At 43.1% G+C, this 24530-nt stretch overlaps 1 protein-coding gene across 13 annotated transcripts in view; it reads right to left on the bottom strand.

The window, feature by feature from the left end:
• Nucleotides 1-24530, bottom strand: part of LOC129834229 (diacylglycerol kinase zeta-like) — a 134853-nt gene that overhangs the window by 5135 nt on the left and 105188 nt on the right. For 11 of the 13 annotated variants that reach the window (XM_055898999.1, XM_055898996.1, XM_055898997.1 and 8 more), the window contains 11 exons: nucleotides 23954-24023; nucleotides 21251-21291; nucleotides 20298-20494; nucleotides 16559-16660; nucleotides 14058-14171; nucleotides 12551-12607; nucleotides 4855-4889; nucleotides 3662-3711; nucleotides 3075-3195; nucleotides 2573-2609; nucleotides 2347-2446 (listed from right to left, as the gene is read on the bottom strand). In XM_055898999.1, the coding sequence (XP_055754974.1) occupies nucleotides 2347-2446; nucleotides 2573-2609; nucleotides 3075-3195; nucleotides 3662-3711; nucleotides 4855-4889; nucleotides 12551-12607; nucleotides 14058-14171; nucleotides 16559-16660; nucleotides 20298-20494; nucleotides 21251-21291; nucleotides 23954-24023 (924 nt within the window). The remainder of the gene's footprint in view (nucleotides 1-2346; nucleotides 2447-2572; nucleotides 2610-3074; nucleotides 3196-3661; nucleotides 3712-4854; nucleotides 4890-12550; nucleotides 12608-14057; nucleotides 14172-16558; nucleotides 16661-20297; nucleotides 20495-21250; nucleotides 21292-23953; nucleotides 24024-24530) is intronic. The other 2 variants (XM_055898994.1, XM_055898992.1) reach the window with 2 other exon arrangements.

The following is a 24530-nucleotide window of genomic DNA, read 5'->3' as shown; positions in this document are numbered from 1 at the left end:
TTAAAAATAACGTTCCCAAGGTAAACGGACTCTTCCTCAGGTCCAGATCGTAGAATATGCATATAATTTACAGATTAGGATAGAAAACACATATTTTTGAATCTGATACGTCTGGGAACGAGCACCGGAACGAGGCTGTAGTTTTCTGAACATAACGCGCAACCCAAATGGCGTTTTTTTGTTATAAAAGTAATATTTATCGAACAAAAATAACATTTATTGTGTAACTGGGAGTCTCGTGAGTGCAAACATCCGAAGATTATCAAAGGTAAGCGATTCATTTTATTGCTTTTCTGACTTTCGTGACCATGCTAATTTGGGGCTAGCTGTTCTAGCATTGATTGATACATTCACAAAAGCTTGGATTTCTTTCTCTGTAAAGCATATTTTCAAAATCTGACACGATAGGTGGATTAACAACAAGCTAAGCTGTGTTTTGGTATATTTCACTTGTGATTGCATGATTATAAACATTTTTTGTAATATTTTGCGCCCTGCAATTCAGCGATTGTTTAGGAAAATTATCCCGTAAAAGGGATCCGTGCGCAGAGAAGTTAACAGGACATGTAATGCGAACATGCGCTGACCAACTGGCAAGTGTCTTCACTGACATTTTCAACCTCTCTCTATCCGAGTCTGTAATACCAACATGTTTCAAGCAGACCACCATAGTCCCTGTGCCCAAGAACACTCAGGTAACCTGCCTAAATGACTATCGACCTGTAGCACTCACGTCTGTAGCCATGAAGTGCTTTGAAAGGCTGGTCATGGCTCACAACACCATTATCCCAGAAACCTTAGACCCACTCCAATTTGCATACCGCCCCAACAGATCCACAGATGATGCAAACTATATTGCACTCCACACTGCCCTTTCCCACCTGGACAAAAGGAACCCCTATGTGAGAATGCTGTTCAACACCATAGTGCCCTCAAAGCTCATCAATAAGCCAAGGACCTTGGGACTAAACACCTCCCTCTGCAACTGGATCCTGGACTTCCTGACGGGCCGCCCCCAGGTGGTAAGGGTAGGTAACAACACATCCGCCACGCTGATCCTCCACACAGGGGCCCCTCAGGGGTGCGTGCTCAGTCCCCTCCTGTACTCCCTGTTCACTCATGACTGCATGGCCAGGCATGACACCAACACCATCATTAAGTTTGCTGATGACAACAGTGGTAGGCCTGATCACCGACAACGACGAGACGGCCTATAGGGAGGAGGTCAGATACCTGGCTGTGTGGTGCCAGGACAACAACCTCTCCCTCAACGTGATCAAGACCAAGGAGATGACTATGGACTACAGGAAAAAGAGGACAGAGCACACCCCCATTCTCATTGACGGGGCTGTAGTGGAGCAGGTTGAGAGCTTCAAGTTCCTTGGTGTTCACATCACCAAATTAACATGGTCCAAGCACATCAAGACAATCGTGAAGAGGGCACAACAAAACCTATTCGCCCTCAGGAGACTGAAAGAGGCCCTCAGGAGACTGATCCTCAAAAGGTTCTACAGCTGCACCATCGAGAGCATTCTGACTGGCTGCATCACTGCCTGGTATGGCAACTGCTCGGCCTCCGACCGCAAGGCACTACAGATGGTAGTGCGTACGGCCCAGTACATCACTGGGGCCAAGCTTCCTGCCATCCAGGACCTCTACACCCGGCAGTGTCAGAGGAAGGCCCTAAAAATTGTCAAAGACTCCAGCCACCCTAGTCATAGACTGTTCTCTCTGCTACTGCACGGCAAGCAGTACCGGAGCACCAAGTCTAGGTCCAAGAGGCCTCTAAACAGCTTCAACCCCCAAGCCATAAGACTCCTGAACATTTAATCAAATGGCTACCCAGACTATTTGCATTGCCCCCCTTTACACGGCTGTTAATCTCTGTTATCATCTATGCAGCCACTATAATAACTCTACCTACAGTACATTTACATATTACCTCAACTAACCGGTGCCCCCGCACATTGAATCTGTACCGGTACCCCCTGTGTATAGTCTCGCTATTGTTATTTTACTGCTGCTCTTTAATTACTTGTTCCTTTTATTTTTAATTCTTACTCATATTTTTTTAAACTGCATTGTTGGTTAGGGTGTCGTAAGTAAACATGTGACTAGTAAAATGTGATTTGATTTGAAGAGCAATTAGTGTTAAGTGCCTTTCTCAAGGGCACAACGCCATATTTTTCAGCTAGTCGGTCGGCGACCTTTCGGACCCAATGCTCTTAGCCGCTAAGCTACCTGCTGCCCTATAAAACACTTCTCAGGGGTAGCCTATGCATAACTTGGTTTCTTTTGGCCAAATAAAGAGTCAAGCGATGAGGGAAGAGGGAGCGTTGCTCTCACCTGTAAGTCTGTCTTCATGAGGGATGCCCCTGCCTCTACCAGGTAGTGACAGATAGTCCTCTGACACAGTGACGCTGCTTTGTGCAATACCGTCTCCCCACTGAGACAGAGAGAGAGAGAGAGAGTAGATACAATGAGTGTAACTTTCTATTTAAAACTTTAACTAGATACATCACACAGAATGTGTGTAAAATGAGAATTTCAAAAATCCATGTCTTAAACTTACTTTTCTTTTTCTGTTACATCCAGGATATCTGTGGGTGCTGTTTTTTGGTAGGGGGCAGGGGAAAAGAGACATTTCAATGCATGTCCCTAAACCAATTACAATGCTCCAAGATACTACTTTTATAGAGTAGTAAAAAGCTGATGTAGGAGGACTTTGACAGAAAACATATCCTTTTCAAATATTGGAACGTATCATTCGTTGTGGAGCAAGAAAGACTCCATAAACGACAACAAGCGTACACAGAGTGAGATGTACCTGCCCTGTGGCTTGTCTTAAACAATGTTCATGACCCTCAAATATATGGCTTTCCACACCTGGGACATAATTCTACTATCACAAAACATAGAGCATACTGTGCTGGGTTAACTTCTGATACATAGTTCATATTTGAGTGTCACAGACTCACTTTGGTAAATCCCACAGAATTATTCAGTATTGTGAGGGGGATGTCCTACCTACAGACTTAAATAGAACACATAAATGTGTATTGCCTTGTCCCTACCATTGTCCAGGATGTATTTGACAGTCTCCTTGCTACCAGTGTCCACAGCATAGTGGAGCAGGGTGCATCCTGAGGGGTCTTGTACTGACAGGTCAGCTCCCAGTTTGTGCAGCTCCTTCAGCTGAGAGAAAAGGGCACATTGTTATGACTGGAGGAGTGGGGAAAGTGACTGCATGTCCAGAGGAATGGGGGAATAGACTGCATTTTTATTCATTGCCGACCAGAGAAATGCTTACCCTGAGGTTAAGTCATGACAAAAGTGATCATCATTCCCTTGTTGAATGTATCAATTAGTGAGCCTACATTCACTATACAGTATGTATACCTACAGAACCAGTCAATAGTTTGGACACACCTATTCATTCAAGGGTTTTTCTGTATTTTTACTATTTTCTACATTGTAGAATAATAGTGAAGACATCAAAACTATGAAATAACACATATGGAATCATGTAGTAACCAAAACAGTGATGCTGGTTGAGTGTGCAAAGCTGTCATCAAGGCAAAGGGAGGCTAGGTGACCAAACTTTTGACTGCTACTGTATATGCAGTGTGCATATCCATTGGCCACTGTGGCTCCCACTCACCTTCAGATGGTCTTTGCGCTTCACACATTCAATCAACACTTCCTGTGACACTGCAAGGTAGAGATATGAGAGGAGGCCGTAGATTCAGTAGTCACAACAATATCAGACCATAATACATGACAGTGTCCTTAGGGGAAAGAAACAGATCTGAGCAGTGTGCCTGTGTTCGTGAATAGCTCTTTATGGGGCACTTGTTTGTTTGGTTTTAGTTCTGTATGTCTTATGTAAGACTGACAGTCTTGGGAAAGGAACCTCAAACTGAATTGATAAGCAAAAACATTGTCAATCTATTTACTCAGCTAACATGGACAGTAACGAGGGCAAGATACATGATGCTGCCTTCAGTAGAGACTCAGTATTTAAACACTGGTTCATGAAACGATTTAAATTAACACGGATAATCACATTAGCGCCTGTAGAGTCCTTGGGTTCAGTCTCAATATGGCAAATCCTTGTTCAAAGCACCAAAATGCCCTTTGTAGATTATTTACCCCGAATCCACCCATCTGCATGTTTTCCGTCGAGGCAGGAAAACAGTCAACTCAAAATTCCCCACAGCATTCTCACAAATCTCAGTTAGCCAGCTCTGCAAGTCAAACAGTTGCTACCACGACGTCTGCGTCTGAAGATACAGCTCTAGAATCCTGCTGTCAGAGCTGAACAACCATAATTAGAAATGGGGCTGCTACTGGACATTTTGGTTTTTGTCCTTTAGAAAACAACTCGAGATGCCAAGTCAGGTCTCGAGAATATATTCTGACTGGGCTCACGCCAGAATCTTCGTGAGGGATGGACTTGAATGCTAATGTGTTTCCTGTGAATTTTAATAATCCTTCACCGCAGCACTCTAGTTCAAATGCTGTGAAATGCATATCTTAAGTGGCAATCATTTTTTGCGGTGTAAAACCCTTCGCATGATGGCAGGTGAACTTCCGGGGTTTTGTTAAAGCAGGGCCACAAAGGCTAAGACATTTTTTAGCCACCTCTTGAATCCAGCTCAAAAAAGCATCAGGCTCTTATCGTTCGACATTATTCATAGTGAAACTTAATTCGGACAGGAATTAGCTTGCGGTGGATTTTAGTTTCTTAAACCTTGATTGTGGATACCAATTTACCCACATCCACTTGCTGCTAAGTTAACAGCGTCAATTTGTAATCACCTAGTGCAACAATTCAAAGTGTGTTTGTTTTACCTTTGTCTGTATTGCACAGTGTATTCTTCTCCGACCTGGGGGAGATAGAGAGCAAGACACGATTAAAGCAATACAAAACAAACAGTTCACTTATCTGTCTACAAAACAAAATGCATGTAACGCCCACCTCTCTGCATCCCTTGGGTTTTCATAGCAAACATCCATGATAGGAAAAAACCTAAAACAAATCAAATCCCCAAAACAAAATGTCCCAAAAAAAGAGTTGCTTCGGTTGCATGGTTTTGGTTCAGAGGAGAGGTGGTGTGGTTAATTAGACAGTCCCTTGATTTGCTCTGTTTTTCCAGGCGTACCTTGCCTGCCAACTAGCCCAAGGTACAATATTCTAATACGTGTGTTTGCAGCCAAAAGAGCTCCCCCTCCCTCTCCTCCATTCTGATTCAGCCACACACACACACACACACACACACACACACACACACACACACACACACACACACACACACACACACGAGAGCAGTGTCAGTAGGGCAGAGTGAGTGGACAGAGAGGCAGCTCTTGGGCCTCCCTGCTGTCACTCCAGGTTATGTTACTGTCTGATCCTGGCTGAGCTGTCTGTTTGCCAGAAGCCAAATCCCCCACACACTAATCCACTGAGAATTGACACAAGGCTAACATCAAAACGCACAAAGGCAGGAACAGTGAAGCTGAGACTGACTGTCTGAGGAGCAGGCCCTGTACTGACCAGACAGATTATCCTACTGACTGGTCAACCCCACCTCTCTCAGGCTGGCCTAAAGACTGGCTCTTCATCGTTGTTATTAGCGCAGAGCGGAAGGGGTAAACAATAATGGGTATGAACAGTGTTAATATATAAAGAACATTAGAGGTTCAGAGACCATTGTATTAATTGAGAATAAAAAAAACGCTTGAATAGATACTATAATGGTAATCTACCAAATCAGAGCAAACTTTAAATTTGTACAACTTTAAATTTGTACAATACAACACCTTACTGTGAAATGCTGACTTACAAGCCCCTTAACCAACAGTGCAGTTCAAGAAAGAGTTAAGAAAATATTGACCAAATAAATTAAAGTAAAAAATAATAAAAAGCAACACAATAAAATAACAATAACGAAGCTATATACGGGGGGAACCGGTACCGAGTCAATGTGCGGGGGTACAAGTTAGTTGAGGTAATTTGTACATGTAGGTAGGGGTGAAGTGACTATGCATAGATAATAAACCGCAAGTAGCAGAAGTGTAAAAAACAAATGGGGGGAGGGGGGTGTCAATGTAAATAATCCGGTGGCCATTTGATTAATTGTTCAGCAGTCTTATGGGGGTTGGGGGTATAAGCTGTTAAGGAGCCTTTTGGTCCTTGACTTGGCGCTCCGGTACCGCTTGTCGTTCGGTAGCAGAGAAAACAGTCTATGACTTGGGTGACTGGAGTCTTTGACAGTTTTTTGGGCTTTCCTCTGACACCGCTTAGTATGTAGGTCCTGGATGGCAGGAAGCTTGGCCCCAGTGATGTACTGGGCCGTACACACTACCCTCTGTAGCGCCTTACGTTCAGATGCCGAGCAGTTACCATACCAATCGCTGATGCAACCGGGCAGGATGCTCTCGATGGTGCAGCTGTAGAACTTTTTGAGGATCTGGGGACCCATGCCAAATCTTTTCAGTCCCCTGAGGGAGAAAAGGTGTTGTAGTGCCCTCTTCACGACTGTCTTGGTGTGTTTGGACCATGATAGTTCGTTGGTGATGTGGACACCAAGGAACTTGAAACTCTCGACCCGCTCCATGATCAGCTCCTTTGTCTTGCTCAAATTGAGGGAGAGGTTGTTGTCCTGGCACCACACTGCCAGGTCTCTGACCTCCTCCCTATAGGCCATCTCATCATTGTCGGTGATCAGGCGGACACTGTTGTGTCGTCGGCAAACTTAATGATGGTGTTGGAGTCGTGTCATGGGTGAACAGGGAGGGGACTAAGCACACACCCCTGAGGGGCCCCTGTGTTGAGGATCAGCGTAGCAGACGTATTGTTGCCTACAATTACCACCTGGGGGCAGCCCGTCAGGAAGTACAAGATCCAGTTGCAGAGGGAGGTGTTGAGTCCCAGGGTCCTTAGCTAAGTGAACGAGTTTTGTGACTACTATGGGGTTGATCGCTGAGCTGTAGTCAACGACCAGCATTCTCACATAGGTTTTCCTTTTGTCCAGGTGGGAAAGGGCAGTGTGGAGTGCGATTGAGATTGCATCATCTGTGGATCTGTTGGGGCGGTATGCGAATTGGAGTGGGTCTAGTGTATCCGGGAGGATGCTGTTGATGTGAGTCATGACCAGTCTTTCAAAGCACTTCTTGGCTACCGACGTGAGTGCTACGGGGCGGTAATCATTTAGGCAGGTTATCTTTGCTTCCATGGGCACAGGGACTATGGTGGTCTGCTTGAAACATGTATGTATTACAGACTCGGTCAGGGAGAGGATGAAATTGTCAATGAAGACGCTTGCCAGTTGGTCCGCTCATGCTTTGAGTACACGTCCTGGTAATCTGTCTGGCCCCGCGGCTTTGTGAATGTTGACCTGTTTAAAGGTCTTACTCACATCGGCTACCGAGAGCGTTATCCCACAGTCATCCAGAACAGTTGGTGCTCTCTTGTATGCTTCAGTGTTGCTTGCCTTGAAGCGGACATAAAAGGCATTTAGCTCAAATGGTAGGCTCGCGTCACTGGGCAGCTTGATGCTGGGTTTCCTTTTGTAGTCCGTAATAGTTTTCAAGCCCTGCCACATCCGACGAGCGTCAGAGCCGGTGTAGTAGGATTCAATCTTAATCCTGTATTGACGCTTGCTTGTTTGATGGTTTGTCTGAGAGCATAGGGGGATTTTTTTGTAAGCGTCCAGATTAGTGTCATGATCCTTGAAAGCGGCAGCTCTAGCCTTTAGATCGATATGGATGTTGCCTGTAATCCATGGCTTCTGGTTGGGATATGTACGTACGGTCACTGTGGGGACGACGTCGTCGATGCACTTATTGATAAAGCCGATGACTGAGGTGGTATACTCCTCAATGGCATTTTTTGAATCCCGGAACATATTTCAGTCTGTGCTAGCAAAACAGTCCTGTAGCGTAGCATCCGCGTCATCTGACCACTTCCGTATTGTGCGAGTCACAGGAACTTCCTGCTTTAGTTTTTGCTTGTAAGCAGGAATCAGGAGGATAGAATTGTGGTCAGATTTGCCAAATGGAGGATTAATGGCTAAGCAAGCATTTAGTACATTTACATTTTACATTTTAGTCATTTAGCAGACGCTCTTATCCAGAGCGACTTACAGTAGAGTGCATACATTTTATTACATTTTACATACTGAGACAAGGATATCCCTACCGGCCAAACCCTCCCTAACCCGGATGACGCTATGCCAATTGTGCGTCGCCCCACGGACCTCCCGGTTGCGGCCGGCTGCGACAGAGCCTAGGTGTGAACCCAGAGACTCTGGTGTCGCAGCTAGCACTGCGATGCAGTGCCCTAGACCACTGCGCCACCCGGGAGACCCTAGTAAAGCCATATTGACATTAAAAGATTAACGAGATTTGGGTGAATAAACAAAGCATTATTACAAAACAAACCCATCTTGATTTTCAGGTGGAGTACTGCTGTAATTGTACTTGTTTGGGAAAATGTTAGTGAATTTGAAAGAAAATCTTCATCAGACAGAGTATACTCTTTTAGAAAGGGTCTAATCCACGGCTCTTTAATCATGTTCCTTGAGAGCTACCCTCGTGTAGGTTTTCGCCCCAACCCCAGTTAACTCACCTGATTCAGCTGATGAACCAACTAATTATTAGACTGAGGTGCGTTAGATTAGCAAAAACCTATAGGACAGTAGCTCCACAGGAACAGAGTTGGAGAGCCCTGGTCTAATCTATTGGAAACCTAGATCAGTACAATCACCTGGACTTGAAAAATTACATGCTGACCAGACCGGACACGTCGCGTGTGCGAGCGTCGCAAAATCATTTTTGAAATCCATGTTATTCAATTATTGCGCGCAAGCGCGCCAACGAGCATCTGCGTTGCCAAGGGCTAAAATAGACCTCCTTTCTATTTCTGATGCAGATCGCGCTGAAAGTCCTGCTTCTCCCATCTCCTCATTGGTTTATAGAAGCAGGTGCCATCTCCTCATTGGTTATACCCACGTGAGTGATTGAAAGACGAACTGTTTTGCTGGTAGTCGTGGTAATACTATGAAAGTTTAGATGCCAATCACCATATAAATTCAAAGATGAAAAAGCCTGGAAGGAGGAGAGATGACTAGAAACGATTCGGTTGAACGTTTTATGTGTGTGGATTAATTGTCGGAGTAGAGGACCTTGTGCTTTTCAGGTAAAATAACAACTCAATGTTTATATCCCAGGACAAATTAGCTAGCAACAGCAAGCTAGCTAAATAGGACAAATTAGCTAGCAACAGCAAGCTAGCTAAATAGGACAAATTAGCTAGCAAGTGCAAGCTAACTAGCTAAATTGCCATACGTGTTTAATGCTTTTCGACCTGTCCCCAAATTAATGTCATTGGTTCAGAGTTTGGTTTGATATTTTAACCTGCGTGTCGTGATCGCTTTTGGTGTAGGGGGACAAAATAATAAAATGCACGATGGCGCACGATGGTGCACGTGCGCAGCCGGTTTGGGTTCCGTATTAGACACAACAGAGCAGATGCTTGCTGTGCAAAGCAACACACTGTGATCATGCTAAATCTGAGGATAAAAGAATCCCTGTAACAAGTCTTTCCCCAAGGTCTGGGAGTCCTATATGTCTGTGGGTTACTAATGTGCCTGCTTTCCCCTGTTAGAGGTAATTAACCACACAGAGCCCACAGTCTCTCTCATCAGCCCAGGAGTCTCCCGCAATTACCCAGTCTGTCTCCATCCACTCCTCACTACAAGTCTCACTCCATAGATACATCTTTGATCAAAGACGTTGAGCGTCTTGTTAGAGTTGCATATTTAAAACTCTTGACAAAAGGCGGCTGGCTTCCTGTCAGCTGTTACCAGCACACGTCATTGGTAGGGCTGGGAATATTCCCCCATCACTAGTTATTGGTCTGTTTGACTGTGGAGGAGGCAGACGCCAGCAAGCAAAAGTGTTCATAAGCTCAGGGGATCATAAGCTCATCGTGAAGGGAACAGCTACTGTGCCACATTCGATGAAAGCGAGAGTGCCAGTCATGTGGTATGTATATGGAGGCCACGTATTGTGTGTGATACAGTTGCTGAAACAGAAACATGTATGAAAGACATATCTTAAGAGGAAAGTGCACTTTGATGTAGTTAAACCACACAGTTTCACCCACACTTCACGAATACGTAAAAAAAAAAAAAGATATATATGTTAGTCTGAAAACAAGAAGCAGACTAAAATAAAGAAAAAGTGATCACAAACAATAGCAGGCAAAGTATATGTTCAAGCCTTGGGCCCCTGGCAGCAATTTCCTTTGAGAGTGGGAACAAAATGTGCAGCTAAGATGTGTTGGGCAACATCAAGCCCCAAACCACTGGCCTAGCCTCTGTCGCTAATGGATTGTCAGTGTGAGGGAGATCCAGGGCAGATTACACACAGTTTACTGGAATATCTGGCTCACCTCATAATTATAGTGGAGCCCAGCCTCCACAGCCCAGACACATACATCACCACCAACCTGACAGTTATTCTCCAATCACAGGGAGAAGAACTTCAGAAGCTTTTATGTGTGCTCTTCCACAGTAAAACTAATGCCTAGGCATTAGCTCTGGGAATAAACATGACTCTTCAGGTCTCAGGGCAAGGTTACTCATTATGTGATCTCATCCCCCCTTTCCTTCTCCTCGCCACAACGACCCCAGCAGTTGATAGACATCAACTGATCCGCGTCACAGAATCAAGGTTGCCTGCATGACTATAGACAATGTTAATCAATTGAGCTAAAGACAAAGCAACAGGATTGACCTTAAAAAGACACAAGCCGCAAAATTTACTGCTGTTGAACGGTCAATTCAAATGAATTATTCTGGTCCAAGCCAACTGGCAGGGCTGCAGCTAGGCAGAAAAACAGACTCCAAATTGTGGCTTTAAATGGGGATCATTTTTTCTTGTTAGGAAGTGAAAAGCAAGCCTTAGAAGCCATAAGCTGATAACAATTTGTCACCTCGGAGATCGTTAATGCAAACAGTCTGTACATTCCTGTGTAAGTGAGAAAAGACTGCCGGTCTCAGAATAAGGTATAATAGGCAATTAGAGGACCTAGTGGTTCGGTTCAGCACATCGAGCTTTCGAAACGCAAACATTGAGCCAACAATGGTATGGGGATGCCATCTTTTCTTACCATCGTTAATTTAGCAAAGTTTCAGGATGTTCTGATGCATGCTGGACTGTGCGCTCTGGTTATACCAGAGCTCCCTACAGTATTTATTGAATGGTAAATACAAGGTTTCCATCATACTGTATACATGTGTTGATTGCGGTGCCCTGAGAAGGGAGCTGCTGTCCAAAATCAACACGATTACATCTTCTGTTGCCTCCTTCTACAGTCCATGCAGCCAAAACACACTCTACAAATAAACTCCTTTTCTAGGAACATGCATTACACTCAGTTGAGCACTATCGTTACAAAATACAGTGAATAAAGAGCATGAATGTGACAGCTTATAACGCCGCCTCAGTCGATGTTACATGTTCATTTAAGCGGATTTGTTGAACAAAACATCAGAAGAAAAGCTGACAGTGAATTGCTTTGTATCAAGGCTCAAATACCCCCTCTTTAAAGACTAGCTGATAACTGACTAATTACCCATTCGATATGAAAACAAAACCATTGCTAGCATCCTAAGCATTTTACCCAGACATCAAGAAACAAATAAAGCTCTACATCTCAAATGAATTACGACATTGGAAATAATTATAATTGCACGACAGGGAAGCATAACACAGGAAAATATCTGGCAAGGAAAAGCTACAAAATACATTAATCAGTCTGTTTGGCAGATCACTGAAGTGACAAGCAAAACTTAAAATTCTGGGTAATTTCATGCGTTTAGAGTGGCTTTGCGCTGCTGCACACATGACAGCGTTCAGAAGATGTAACTTCTCATTAGTCATCTCAGTGGACATGGAGAGGATCCATCATGCAAATCTGCCTCCAGACGAGACTCAATCAACAGTGAATTAGCGTCGCTGAAAAACACGAGTGGCAAAACAATGACAAATAATTCATTGTAAAATCAAAATGTGAGGATGTGCCTCTCTCTCTCTCTGCTGTCCAAATGGTGCTATTTGTATGTAAAGAGGGGATGGGGCACGGTGACAGTGAGAGGGAGCACATGGGCCTGTTTGTGCCATATGGTTCCATCGGCAGCTGAATGCCATCCCCACATTCTCACTAGCATCCTGCCAAGCTGGGACGTGAAGGTGATACCATTGTAAGGACAATGTTACTATGACACAACATTTAAAAAAATTCAGTTTCAAAGATATGATTCTCTCTCTTCACTGGGATAGTACTGGACAACATGACACGTCTGGCACATTGCCTTGGCGTCTGTGATATTGTATAGACTCCAGACCAAGGAACTAGTAATCAGAAACTTTGCTAAGTAAATGCATTCTTGTGTGACAGAGTGTGCAAAGGGCAGAATTGAGAAAGTGACTTGGTGAAGAGAAAGTAAGTGAATGTGGTGAAAGGGGGCTTTGATCTCACCTCAATGTTGGGTTGAAATCAGCTGCAGTAGTGTTAGACCGATGGATACATCCAGCCCTTTAAGACAACATAAAAAAAAAAAAAAAAATGGATGGACCCAAAAAACTAAACAGATGAACACAGAAATGATAAATTATAAATGTGTAAACAGGCAGGATAAACAATAAAAACAGAAACAACTGGAAAGCCTCTACAAACAAAACCTCATTTCGAGAATGTGTTATTGGCATTGAGATGGTACGGTCGAGTTTTAAGTTCATCAGCTGCAAAAACAAAATTGAAAATACGACTCGCGGTATGCAAAACTTACAGCAAGTGCACTTTCACTCAAAGGAGGAGTAGCGCTTCACCCCTTGTAACTGTATTCAATTTTCACAGCCCACTCCGGCTCAGGTACAAAGACCATTACAGTGCTATAGGTACGGCAATGGAGCGCTGCTAGCCAACCCTTCTTTTTGAATTTTCCAATTTTACCTTCATTGTGCCATGGCAAAATGGGATCCAGTGCCTGTATTGTATGTGGTGACGAGTGACCATGGAGCCTCACAGTCCCTGCCGTTGGCGTGGCCACAATATCAAAGAGCAGCCTAATGTCTATATATTTCATGGCAGATTCAATTAGGAAGGGCGAGTCTGTGGCGGATGCTGTTATACACTGCCATTTTCCCTCCTTCTCTCTGGCCCCAATATAGGGAGGTAATATAAACAAAGCACGAGCAGCACTAAAAACAAGTCCTACAAACCATTCTCAGTTCATAAACACTTAAGAATGGATGACATTATGAAAGCAAAAACTGTTTGTTTTCATGTGCTTGCCAATGAAAAAAAACTAACAGCATTTCACTGTTTGTCATTCTCTGTTTCACGAGACCCACGGAGGTGAACCATAACACTTTTCTGAAATGATGGACCGTGACAAATACGTACAACTCCACTGTGAAGAATGCATTTCCTTGCAAAAAACTGGAATGGTACAGTATGGCTCTTTATTGACCCAGTGACACCGCAGACTACGTCATGGAACAATTCCTGGCCTAAGTAGATTTGTACACCTGCATGGAACCATACTCTAACAGTGTCACAGGCAAGACCCTTTACTAATGTCCGACCCCTTCCTATTCAGTCCAGGCGAGCGTGACAGGAAAGGGAATGGAGGCTACACCAGTTCTGTCCGATAATGAGGGTTGGCTAAATCTCCACCCAGCCTCATTCTACTCCTGAGCATATCAAACCCTGCCAGGGATATGGCCATGGCTTAAAACGGTCTGGCACTGCCGGACCTACACACAATGGAAGTTAAACACGGTGTTTAAAGCCCTCTTACAATGGCATAGTGGGAGGCTAGTATGGCTAGCTGCATTGTTTGAATTTCTATGTTAAGTAGCTTCAAAGATAGAAGTGTGTTACAAGAACAAAAATCTGAGCTGTAATATGTGATTTGGGAGGTTGGCGGCTGCCTTTGTAGGAGGGGGGGGGGGGGGGGCTGCGATTTAGTCTCTCTTCTCACCTGGTGAGGGCAGGCTTACTGGACCTGAGGGAGCTGCTGTGTGCCAGTGCCTCCACCACCGAGCTGTCGCTGGATATTCGCTTCCTCTGAGTGGTCTTCTGGAGCTCCGTGATCCTGTGAGAGAGAAGGAGAGAGGGGAAGAGAGAGAGAAAGAGAGAGAAGAGGGAGAGAGAGAGAGAGAGATACAGTATGTATAAGAAATAAGATTACGACGGGGTTCGAGATGGCCTAGAAGGGCGTCACACATTGAATACATTATGGAACGTCAGAGTAGTTAGACCACCATTTCTATTCCCGCTGCATCCTGAAGCGCGGTAAACATTTAACCCTTTTCTTGTTATAATAATAAAGCAAGGGTACATCAGAGGTGGGCACCGTATATCTAACAATAAAGTGCGTATATATATTGCTGGGGGATCTAGTGCAAATACACACAAAAAATAATCTGTATAGATGAACCCATTTTGGAAGATTGAAACCAGAACATTACCCACCATTGGGAGCAGAGCGCATAAGCAAAAGAGAGCGCTTGTGTATATTAGACAGAATTATAGAATGATGGGGTCCAAAGAACAAATAAGACGTTCAAGATACTGTAGAAGATAAGATTTCTCCTAATGGTAGAAAGTTGCAGTTAATGAAGACACTAACATGCAATATATATGTTCCTGTCAACCAGCGCCTAACAGTACTTGCTTTGAAGCTTATTTCCCCTCAATAAGGTCAAAAGAGTGTTAAAATAATAAAATTGTGTTAAATTGTTAATGCAACCAATAATGGCTTGGTTCTAGTATGATTGAACGTCTTTTTATATTCCATTCGAACGGAAGAGCTGCAACAAAAGAGCATAAAGTTGGGTGCGGATCATTATTTAAATCGCTTGGGGTCTTGTTGTGGAGAGCAATGATCCGAAATATGCTGTGGTGCCTGGGTCTGTCTGTCTATCACCAACCTGCTCCACCTCTCCCACATTCATCACATTAGTCTGTCTGACTACCAACCAGGACCAGAGGAACAAAGAGCAGACACCCAGCATACAGGGAAAAGTGTCTGCAATGCTAAAAGAACATGCAAAAGCTGTTCAACTTTTTATGGGTCAAATCTTTTGGAATATAGGAGTAGGGATGCTGTTCAGATCAATTAGGGGGAAAAGTCAGAAACTCACTAAAATAGTGATGCTTTTGCAGGGGGAAAAATTGATTGGCAGGACTTGAACCAGGGACGTGCGGAGCCTAGAAAATGTAGAGATTCTCAGGAGTGAACAGTCTGCACTTGTGTGCAGAGATGTGCACAGCTGCATACACATTGTCTGCTCAAATCGAATCGGGGATTTATGAAATATTGATCATATGACAAACAAAGACGATGATAGCCTCTGACATCAAATGAATAAGACTGTTTTCCATAAGATCTAAAGCTGACATCTTTAACTAATAAAGAAAGAGTCACAGCAGGACTAGTTTGTACGTTATTTCCAGGACTGTGGAAGTACTAAAACAAAGCTTCCATTGTGACAGAGGAAGAGCATTGGACACAGGAAACGACAATATTATTCGAGAGCATCACGACTCATGAATGTGTGTTTAGTCATCTAATCGCTCTTACTATAGATCTGACCCTGACCTAGACCTCGTCGATCTCCCCCAAACCCTAAACCTAACCTAGGCTAACCCCATGCTCAGCCGGGCCAAATCCCCATGTCTCGTTTCGAGCTGAACCTACTCTCTGGCTGCCTGCTCATGAAGATGAAAACATTTATTGAAAAGAGTTCGACTGCTATGGCACAACAACAAAAAAAGCAGCAAACAAACAACTTTATGGAGACAAATCCCGCTTTGACAAGACAACAGCGTGTCAAATGGATAATCAGATTGGGAGTGAGCACCTCTCACCCCCGATCTTAGTTGTGATGTTCTATTGTGAGCCTGTGTGATTTTCTCCATTTCATAAAGTAAAATAGAATCTTGATTCTAAAGAAGGTGGGAGTGAAACACAAGCAGTGAGGCAGATTGGCACTGTACTCATTCCCATTCCAGAGGGAACGCTGGGTTTTTGCTCATCACCTCCCACATTCATCCTCCTCCACCTATTCCAGCCCACACAATCAACTTTGCATTTTAAATCAAACCGATTGCCCTGGCAACACACTCATAGCTTACAGAAGCATCTATTTTCAAATGATTCAAATGTTATATTTAGAGGAAAATAAAGCAAAACAGTACACACTTTGCTGTTAAACTGCGTTCTGCCGGTGTAAACCTTATTGTCCATGAGCTTGAATGTGTTCCACCCACAAAGATCTTGGACTTAGTGTGCTGATCACTCTAGAGGATTATATCAAGGACCCAGAAACCCCTGCTACATCCAACGAAAACTCAAAGGAATCTTGCATGGCTATAGGGAGAGAAATGTCCATGGGCTGAGTAAACAATCTTGGGAGGACAAGGTAAGTTGAGGAGGGGGAAAGGAGAGGTGAACAGGAAGGAAGGACAGATCGATACCTCTTCCTGACAGGAAAGGGGAAGCCGGAGGGAGAGAAGAAGAAGTGGGATTTCTTGTGTCTGACGGCCATGGCCTCGCTGTCCGATTGTGGGCTGGTGGGACTGATGGTAAGAGGAAAGGGCACAGAGAGGAAGAGGAGTGGATGGAGGAAAAGTAGGGCAGAAGGAAGGGCAGATGGGAGGAAGGAGAGAGAACAGGAACAATTCAGGGATGTTTTACCTTAAAAACATGCCCCCCCCCCCCCCCCCCCCCCCCAAAATCCACTTTTTTTAAATTATTTTTTTTATAAATATATACAGTTGAAGTCGGAAGATTACTTACACCTTAGCCAAATACATTTAAACTCAGTTTTTCACAATTCCTGACATTTAATCCTATTAAAAATCCCCTGTCTTAGGTCAGTTAGGATCACCACTTTATTTTAAGAAAGCGAAATAATTTAAACTTTTTTTTTTTTTTCCCTCATCACATTCCCAGTGGGTCAGAAGTACACTCAATTCGTATTTGATAGCATTGCCTTTAAATTGCTTAACTTGGGTCAAACATTTTGGGTAGCCTTCCACAAGCTTCCCACAGTAAGTTGGGTGAATTTTGAACCATTCCTCCTGACAGAGCTGGTGTAACTGAGTCAGGTTTGTAGGCCTCCTTGCTCTCGCACGCTTTTTCAGTTCTACCCACAAATTTTCTATAGGATTGAGGTCAGGGCTTTGTGATGGCCACTCCAATACCTTGACTTTGTTGTCCTTTGGCCATGTTGCCACAACTTTGGAAGTATGCTTCAGGTCATTGTCCATCTGGAAGACCCATTTGCGACCAAGCTTTAACTTCCTGACTGATGTCTTGAGATGTTGCTTCAATATATCCACATAATTTCCCATCCTCATGATGCCATCTATTTTGTGAAGTGCACCAGTCCCTCCTGCAGCAAAGCACCCCCACAACATGATGCTGCCACCCCAGTGCTTCACGGTAGGGATGGTGTTCTTCGGCTTGCAAGCCTCCCCATTTTTCCTCCAAACATAACGATGGTCATTATGGCCAAACAGTCCTATTTTTGTTTCATCAGACCAGAGGACATTTCTCCAAAAAGTACGATCTTTATCCCCATGTGCAGTTGCAAACCATAGTCTGGCTTTTTTATGGCGGTTTTTGAGCAGTGGCTTCTTCCTTGCTGAGCGGCCTTTCAGGTTATGTCGATATAGGACTCCTTTTACTGTGGATATAGATACTTTTGTACCCGTTTCCTGCAGCAAGGTCCTTTGCTGTTGTTCTGGGATTGATTTGCACTTTTCGCACCAAAGTACGTTAATCTCTAGGAGACAGAACGCGTCTCCTTCCTGAGCGGTATGACAGCTGTGTGGTCCCACGGTGTTAACTTGCGTACTATTGTTTGTACAGATGATCGTGGTACCTTCAGGTGTTTGGAAATTGCTCCCAAGGATGAACCAGACTTGTGGAGGTCTTGGCTGATTTCTTTTGATTTTCCCATGATGTCAAGCAAAGAGGCACTGAGTTTGAAGGTAGGCCTTGAAATACATCCACAGGTACACCTCCAATTGACTCAAATGATGTCAATTAGCTTATCAGAAGCTTCTAAACCATGACATAATTTTATGGAATTTCCAAGCTGTTAAAAGGCACAGTCAACTTAGTGTATTTAAACTTCTGACCCACTGGAATTGCGATACAGTGAATTATAAGTGAAATAATCTGTCTGTAAACAATTGTTGGAAAAATGACTTGTGTCATGCACAAAGTAGATGTCCTAACCGACTTGCCAAAACGATAGTTTGTCAACAAGAAATTTGTGGAGTGGTTGAAAAACGAGTTTTAATGACTCCAAACTAAGTGTATGTAAACTTCCGACTTCAACTGTACATTTAAACTGATCTGTGATTAGGGAAAGGAGGACAAAGAAGCCAGGGATCTTCAGAGCCAGTGGCAGGAATAGTTAAGAAATGGTACAAGATCAGTTCAGCAAATGAATTGGTTCTGAAAAAAAGGATGCAAATAATGTAACAGTTAGGATGTTCATCGTCTTAAAAATTCATTTGATAATTTGATACATTGCCAAGAGACTAAGGTGGCATTCATCTATGGCAAATTGCCTCCAACACAGTGCAACTTCCAAACATCACTGTCCAGGTGTTCCTCTTCCAAGTATTTTAACTACTACTGCAGGACCTGAAAAAGACCCCCAAAAACCCCCCTGCCACAGCCTGTCACGGATCCGAAATGGCCTTTTATTAGGAATTCTATTTCAAGTCCCGGCCAGCAGCATGAGAGAACATGGCAAAAATAATGTGGCCTCTGCTTTGAAAGCATCAAAAGACAGTCTGTAGAAGACGTGCCAATAGACCACAGAGCGGGAAGAGGGGGAGAGAGAGGCTACAATCCCACACACCCTCAGATATAGTCCCACCGTGTTTACTTTGGAGGGGGAACGTGTGGGTCGGGTTAGGATCTGCCTCTGCCATGTTTGAACTCCACGAACCTGTCGCCACACCTCCTCTTCATCAAAACACTCCTTAAATCCCTAAATGGACGGGGGACAGGGGCCCGAGCTAAAGTGTAGCGAAGAGAGACTTCCAACTAAGGTGAAGTTTACTGTAGAACAGAAGTCCACAGAAAATCCTCTGCTGTACAATATGAACGGCATAAAGAGCAATAAAAGTTGATAAGCTAGACTGACAGGGAAATATGTAAAGGTTTTAAATGACTGACAGCTTCTAATGTATGTTGAAAATGATTCTAGGAAATACTGATGAATGCACAGCAGATATGAAAAGACAAGCTCATCACAGCAGTGTATTCCTCCTCATGTTCAATTGTATAACACTTTAACACGATGGTATTACTTGAATAACTTGGTTGACTCTTTCCGTGTGTATTGCTTGAGTCATTCACAAAGGGCTACAAAATGTGCAGGGCATTTACTGTGGGAAAATTACAGAAATATCCACACCTGGCGCACAGACGTCCTTCTTCTAAAAAGATGAACATACAGCTAGTAGTGGAGTAGTGGAGCTAAATGCATTTTCAAAACTGTTAGCAACGTAGGGAACACTTTGTATTGTTCAGCCATGAACAGACAATGGCCGGGCTTCTCTCTTTGTTAAGTTGACGCGTGTACTGTAGTAAGGCTTACAATAACGGTATTTCAACCCTGGATCATCGCCCCTGCTGACACAGTCCCATGCTATGAGGTGGAGAATTTCTAAAGTCACTCTGAATCCAGGTGAGTATGGCCCTTCTCCTTCCTAGGGTGATTATGAAGACAGTCCAGTGGTTAGAACTTAAATGATTAATATATTTAATGTGTGTGTGTGTGGGGGGGTTAATGGGCGAGCATGGCCTCTGCATTCAACCCTACCGCCTCAGTAATAATTTAGCAGGGCAAAATCAGCATGGTCTCCGTGAGGAGCGTGCAGTTTTATTGTGTTATAGCGTTCATGTCCAGACACAGATTCAGCCCACGGTTTACTTAGCCTTTATTTTTGTGTCTTGGACCTGGGGCACTCCAGTCTGATTATTACTACACTATTTCAGCCTGTCAAAACAGCACCGCCGGAAACCACTTGAAAACAGACTGGTTCACAGTAAATTACCTGGTATGCATTCACTGTTATAACCCCCATAATGCTCCAGTGGAGCTGCCTCATCCTTTATCTAGTGCTCTAAAATTATCTCCAACAGAAATTCAAATTAGAAGCTGTTAGCAGCAGCTGCTTCTCTTACCTGGGTCCCGGTGAGGGGGGAGGAGAAGAGGAGGACGACGGGAAGGCAAACTTGCTCGATGCCTCTGGGAATTCACCAGAAGAATCAACCAGATCAGGCATCCCTGGTGAGGTGCTCACCGTCTCCGTGATGACCAGCTCAGGGTCCAGGATGAAGAGCTCGTCTTGGGATATCTCGGTCACATAGTTTAGGTGTTCCTGTTATGGAGAGAGAAACCATAACCACTTATGTACAGATCTTAATGGCCATTGAAAATGTTACTTGTTGTTTATTTTGCTTTTGTTATAGGTGTTCCATTACTCTGCATAATCAATGTATTCAGTGGTGTAAAGTACTTATGTAAAAATACTTTAAAGTACTACTTAAAAAGTTTTTTGGTGTATCTGTACCTTACTTTTTATATTTTTGATTACTTTTACTCCACTACGTTCCTAAAGAAAATAATGTACTTTTTACTCCATACATTTTCTGTGACACCCAAAAGTAGTCATTACATTTTGAATGCTTAGCAGGACAGGAAAATGGTCCAATTCACACACTTATCAAGAGAACATCCCTGGTCATCCCTACTGCCTCTGATCTGGCGGACTCACTAAACACACATGCATCATTTGTAAATTATGTTGGAGAGGGCCCCTGTCTATCAGTAAATGAAAAAACAATACAATTATGCCATCTGGTTTGCTTAATATAAGGAATATCTCATTATTTATACTTTTACTTTTTATAGGGTATATTTGTATATGTTTGAGCAATTACATGTACTTTGATACTTAAGTATATTTAAAACGAAATACTTTTAGACTTTTCCTCAACTAGAATTTTACTGGGTGACTCACTTTTACTTGAGTCATTTTCTATTAAAAAGGTATCGTTATTTTTACTCAAGTATGACAATTGGAGACTTTTTCCATCACTGAATGTATTATTATCTATAAATGGCACACACTCACCTGAGCACGATCAATTCTGTAAAAACGATCTGCAGTTGTGGCTAGAAGGAAAACAAGAAGGGAAAAAAATAAACGTATAAAAAGTACGAGATTTATAGAGTAAACAATATGAACATTGGCATGTACGCATAAACACGCACACACACAGTGTTCTAATGAGGCCAGAGAGGGCTGGTAACTGTGCAGGAGCTTAATCAAAGCGTTGACCTGATTACAACCAGCTCCGAAGCGCACCATGCCTTTGCCACATGTTGTTAAATGAAGGAAAAGATGGGTAACCTGTATAATGACAACAGAACAAGTAGGAGAATAGGGACACATAATTGGCCCAGTGACTTGGGGACATTACAAGGAGAGTCAAAGGGTTCTGGTAGTGGGTGTAATTCTAGATTAGGCAAAATGACAAAAGATTTACAAACCATGTCATTAGGCAATGACCAGTGGACAAACCCTAATGCAAGTTATGATAAACCCATTGACTTTTCAAAAGATGCATTCAGTTTGCAGGGTGTTGGGGGACTGTACCGATCATCTCACACTGTCACCAGCCAACTAGTTACAAACAAATTCACAGGAGACCGGATATCATCATATGTAAATATAATTGTATGTGCTCTTCAAAAGAAAATCACACACACTCTTTAAAGACTCATGAGTATGGACAACACTACATCTCAGGGTAAAAACTAAGACAAGGGAAGTAACGTGTGGGGGAAAACCTCTTTACATGGTTGTGGTCTAGTGATCAAATACTTTCTACAGATGATCATCTCCCAGCAGTCAGCAGAAATTCCACTAAATTAATTGTCTCACCCCTCTCCCCTCCATCCAGCCGCCAGCCCCGTACTGTTGGACTGTACCAGTAATTAAGCTTCACGCTGCCATTCTGTCTGAGGAAGTGGAAGTGAGCTCTTCCCTAGCCCAGTGGGAGCAGACTCAAAGGAGGTGTGCACTGGAATTAAGTCGATCTGCCAGGCTTCGTCCTCTCTTCTCAAAAGGTGCCAAGAAAAAGACCCCTCTGTCCTCCACAGACGCTGCAAATTGAATTTCTTCCAGCTTCACTGAGCAGAATAACCCAACTTTTTTCAAATAAATTGTATGCTTAAGAATATCTCACAGACAAGCACATGAAGTTTGCCCAGAAGATTAGATTTGTTTAAGGTTGTTAAAGGCAGGTCTGTGTACTGCATGTTTCTCAGCTTCTCCTACATATCTGGGAAGGTGTTCATTCTTCATCCTTATCAGAACGTATCAAAAATAATGATGTGGTTCCCCCCGTCGTACTAATTAAATAATCAGTCATATCAGAACACAGCTGGATTTCACTTGCTATGCTTCTAATCAAGAATTAGCCACGCTGTTTTGATGAGAGAGAAAACAATTATAATTTCTCCACACGAGACCTTTACAACTGTCTTTTTTTGGACTGAGCTTTAAGATCTGGGCTGCTTTATTACCAGTGAATAGAAGCTCATCTGTCCTGATTTCAATGGAGCAGCTATGGGATTTAATTCAGCTTTGAAAAGCTCGAGAACATTTTGGCTGTAGATTCTAACACCCTCCGTTCTCTACCAACTATCACTAGTTAGTAAGTGAATTAACTTAGCATTCAAACAATGATAGCCTTCAGAGATCAGCTATCATATCAGTCCAGTGTGAGGAGATGGAAGATTTTGAGTTTCACTGCTGGTGGAGTGACTGATGAGCAGCAAGAGCACATCATATATGTAAACTGGTGAATGCACCAATTTGTAAGTCGCTCTGGATAAGAGCGTCTGCTAAATGACTTAAATGTTAAATGTAAATGTAAACTGTGTTATGCATAGCAATGCATAGCTATTCCTAGCAACGCACATGACATGTCATTCATAATACTGCAAAATACATTTTCTCTCATGGGAACTATGGACTGTTAGTGGAATAAACGATGGCTTGATAAAACTCAACAAGAAAAGAGTCGGATATACGTAAAGGGCCATAGATTCACAAGACATGCAGAATCACTGACAATTGCTACAGATTATTGACAGAATGATGATAAACTGTATGCTTAAGTGTATCTCACAGGCAAGCATGAAGTCTGCCCAGAAGATTCCTGTTCTGCTATGCAACAGAGCAGAAACATTCAAAGCAAATCAGTGACAGTATTATTGAATTGATTTCTGTATCTTTGCACGAGAGCTGTTGATAATGTGGAGCTCGGTTAAATTGAATTGGCAGAGCCTAATTCACACAGAAACGCAGCACGGCTGTGTCCAATTATGTTCTGTAAGTTGATCTACCTAGCTGCAGTTCTTCAAAACAATAAATCGAAAACAAAATGTTCAAATGATCCTCAAAACCTGTGTTTTGAACATTAACTCAATTTATGCTGTGCATATTTGCTTGTAATGTAAATGTGAATCCTTATCCTGCAGAAGAAATGCACTGGCGCACTAATCGTAAGGTCAGAAAAATGGCACTGTTCTATCATATTAAGCCTACCTTTGACAAAACATGACATTCTGTGGTGAATGAACCAAGAAAACAGTGACCTGTAAGAGACGGGAGGCTCCCACTTGCAGTGATCAGATTATGTGAAGCGCTCTCTCTTAAAACGTTGAAGATAGGTAGGGGACTAAAAGAGGAGGCACAAGAGGAATACTTCACTCTAGAAAGTGTAAGGAATCAATAGCAGCACTCTTTATAAGAAGTGGTACTTACAGTCCAAGAAGCACCACTTTGGTGAAAGCTTCTGCGAGGAAGGGGTCTTTGATTTAGCTCCATCATCCTCCTGAGAATGAAATGGGACCAATGAGATTAGTTCCACAACAGCCTGCTCTTTAGACTAACCCTAAATGAGACTGGAAGGCCTTGACTCTGTTTTGTCCAACTTACTGGTCCATTGAAAAAAAAACAGAGGACTCAAATAATAAAAACCTTTTCTGCTGGATGTAGGGCAAGATTTAAAGGCCCTGAGTCTTGTGTTCAGACAGGCTTTTTGTAATGAAAAGTACTTTTCTGGGCAGTGAGTTCACTGAAAGGGTCCAGCATATTAACCCCTCCTCTACTCTTTCATATAGAGTTCCATGAGTTTAAGAGGGCAGGTGTTTTCCCCCCTCAGTCACAGAATCCTTGGTCCGAAGACCAACAATTCCTTCCTTGGTCACTGTTCTGTGCATTGGCTGAACTGTACTTAACCCAAGCTTTTCTAAAAAGGTACCATAGTCCAGTGACCTTATGCAATGAGATACATTTGCATAATCCTCTTCAGAACTTGATCTTGAAGGTAAGTGAATGT

This window comes from Salvelinus fontinalis, chromosome 35 (genome assembly GCF_029448725.1).
Source record: "Salvelinus fontinalis isolate EN_2023a chromosome 35, ASM2944872v1, whole genome shotgun sequence".
NCBI lineage: Eukaryota > Metazoa > Chordata > Actinopteri > Salmoniformes > Salmonidae > Salvelinus > Salvelinus fontinalis.
Note: the sequence above shows the minus strand (reverse complement) of the source record. Positions and strands in the feature narration are given on the sequence as shown.